Below are 2,548 nucleotides of genomic sequence, written 5' to 3'. Positions count from 1 at the left end.
GTTTTTTTTTACCTCTTCATCCTTTTTGCCGAAGAGCGTAGGCTCGAAACGTCAAAGACTATTCCATTCTTCCCGAGAGTTGAAGAAATGCACCTACTTGTTTTTCCCTTCACCTGTCTACATATTTTGTCTTCAAATTTTGTAAATTTGAACTATATATATATATATATATATATATATATATATATATATATATATATAATTCAAATATATATATATATATATATATATATATATATATCAAAACGATGTGTTATAAAAATATTCCACAGCCATACTAACAATCCTACATACCTCAATCGTCAGCTGCCCCACGGATATCATGATGGTTTCGACACCTAGGCAGTACCATTCAATCCAGCGGTGTTAACAGCACTAAAATAAGTGTTATTTGGGAACAAACAAACCAAAGAAACCACAACTTTTAAGCACATTTACCCAATGTACAACCGTATCTATAAATAAATTCAGTAAGTAAATTACAACTCCTCCTAAATACGCAACTAAACAGCGACAACTCTATTAAGTCACACAAAAATTATAATCCCTTCCGTCTTCCGTAGTATAATATAAAAGTAAAAGCTTAATAACCACATTATTTCAATCAATCAATTTATAGGCAGGATTAAAGACTAACTTCAATAATACTACAAGCGACTGTATATACGAGGGGTGTCTGAAAAGTTTTGAGCCTAACCTAGAATCAGGGTTGCTATATAGTTGAAACAATTTTTTCTGATATGTACAGTCTTTTCGGAGAATTCTTGCTCATTTTCATGATTCTGATATTTTAATTTTTTTGTTGCAGATTTTTGAATAAACAAGCTTCGAATTTACAAGGAAAATGGAGAAAACTGAGTATCGTGCTGTCATAATGTACCTTCGTTTGAAAGGCATGACTCCATCAGAAATCCATGAAGATATGGTGAGAACCTTAACAGAGAATGCTCCTTCATATGCAACAGTCAAACGCTGGGTAAATGAATTCAAGCGTGGCAGGGAGAGTGTGGATGATGATCCAAGACCAGGGAGACCTCCAACTGTAACCACCAAGGACAACCTTGACCTTGCTCTTGGTATGATAATGCAAGATCACCGAATATCATGTCATCAGATAGCCGAGAGACTGAGCATCTCAACTGAAAGAGCAGACAACATTGTGACTAAAGAACTTGGGTTCTCAAAGGTTTCTGCAAGGTGGGTCCCTCACCTTTTGACTCCTGAACAGAAACGCACCAGGTGTACTTTGTCCACGAGCAATCTGGAACTGCTTGAAGTTGATAAAGAGAATTTTCTTGCTCGTTTCATTACTATGGACGAAAGCTGGGTCCATCACTACCAGCCTGCAACCAAAGAACAATCAAATCAGTGGAAGCACACATCTTCTCCTACCCCAATGAAGACCAGGGTCATTCCCTCAGATGGCAAGCTCATGGCATCCGTTTTTTTTTTTGGATTCTCAAGGTGTCTTGCTGATCGATTACCTTGAAAAGGGTCACACTGTGACAGGGGTGTATTATTCTCAGCTACTGAAACGCCTCCGAGAAGCAATCAAAGAAAAAAAGGCCGGAAATGCTCACCAGAGGAGTCTTTTTTCATCACGACAATGCTCCAGCCCACACCTCAGTGGTTGCCAGGGCAACAATTCGAGATTTTCATAGCATATTTTGATTACCTCGATAACTGAAGAGATGCCGGTGCGGGTTTCCGCCCCGACATCCGAAACTCGGAGTTTTATTATGGTAACCGAATAATTGTCACATTATATTACAGATAAATTCCTCTATTTACTTAATATCGAGGTCTCTTTCATTCTTTTGTTGTCTTACCATTACTATTAATATATATATATATATATATATATATATATATATATATATATATATATATATGATGACTTAGGCATTGCAATAGAACCCAATATAGAAATATTTTATGACAAAGCAAGCAGAGGGCAGAGTGGAGCGTGTAATATTAACTGTCAAATGTCAAGGGAACAGGAATTACGCAACCAACTTCATTAGCTTACAGCTGTTTCTGCTGTAAGAAATGTATTCAGAAGACAACCACTCAACTTTGAATATATACGAAAGACCTGTAAACTAATGCAGCTGATTATATTGTTCCGCTTCCCTTTCCATTCAGTAATATCTGTCTGTTTGTCTGTCTGTCAGTATGTCTGTCTCTCTGTCTGTCTGTCTATTTATCTATCTATCTATCTATTTATCTATCTACTTACCTACCTACCTACCCACCTACCTACCTACCTACCTACCCACCCACCCACCCACCTATCTCACCCACCCACCCACCTACCTACCCACCTACCTACCTACCTACCTACCTACCTACCTACCTACCTACCTACCTACCTACCTATCTATCTATCTATCTATCTATCTATCTACCTGTCTATCTATTTATCTACAGGAAGCGGAAAAATTCACCGAAACGGTGGATACAGTTATTTTTTAATGTATGCAAATTATGAAAATATACATGCGCAGTAATTGTGTGCTGATTCTATTTCATTTATTTGCAAAGCCTT

At 37.4% G+C, this 2,548-nt stretch overlaps 1 protein-coding gene across 1 annotated transcript; it reads left to right on the top strand.

Moving 5' to 3' along the window:
* Positions 1–827: 827 nt before the first annotated feature.
* Positions 828–1,750, top strand: LOC149132400 (histone-lysine N-methyltransferase SETMAR-like). Its single transcript, XM_089363976.1, has one exon. It carries the CDS (start codon positions 845–847, stop codon positions 1,487–1,489), a length of 645 nt encoding a protein of 214 aa, XP_089220102.1. The 5' UTR covers positions 828–844; the 3' UTR covers positions 1,490–1,750.
* Positions 1,751–2,548: the final 798 nt, after the last annotated feature.

Source organism: Octopus bimaculoides, chromosome 15 (genome assembly GCF_046866305.1).
Source record: "Octopus bimaculoides isolate indiv1 chromosome 15, ASM4686630v1, whole genome shotgun sequence".
Lineage (NCBI taxonomy): Eukaryota > Metazoa > Mollusca > Cephalopoda > Octopoda > Octopodidae > Octopus > Octopus bimaculoides.
This window is presented reverse-complemented; position numbering and strand designations above follow the sequence as displayed.

Coding starts and splice junctions, on each gene's coding strand:
- LOC149132400 (XM_089363976.1), top strand. CDS start 845: ATGGAGAAAACTGAGTATCGTGCTGTCATAATGTACCTTCGTTTGAAA.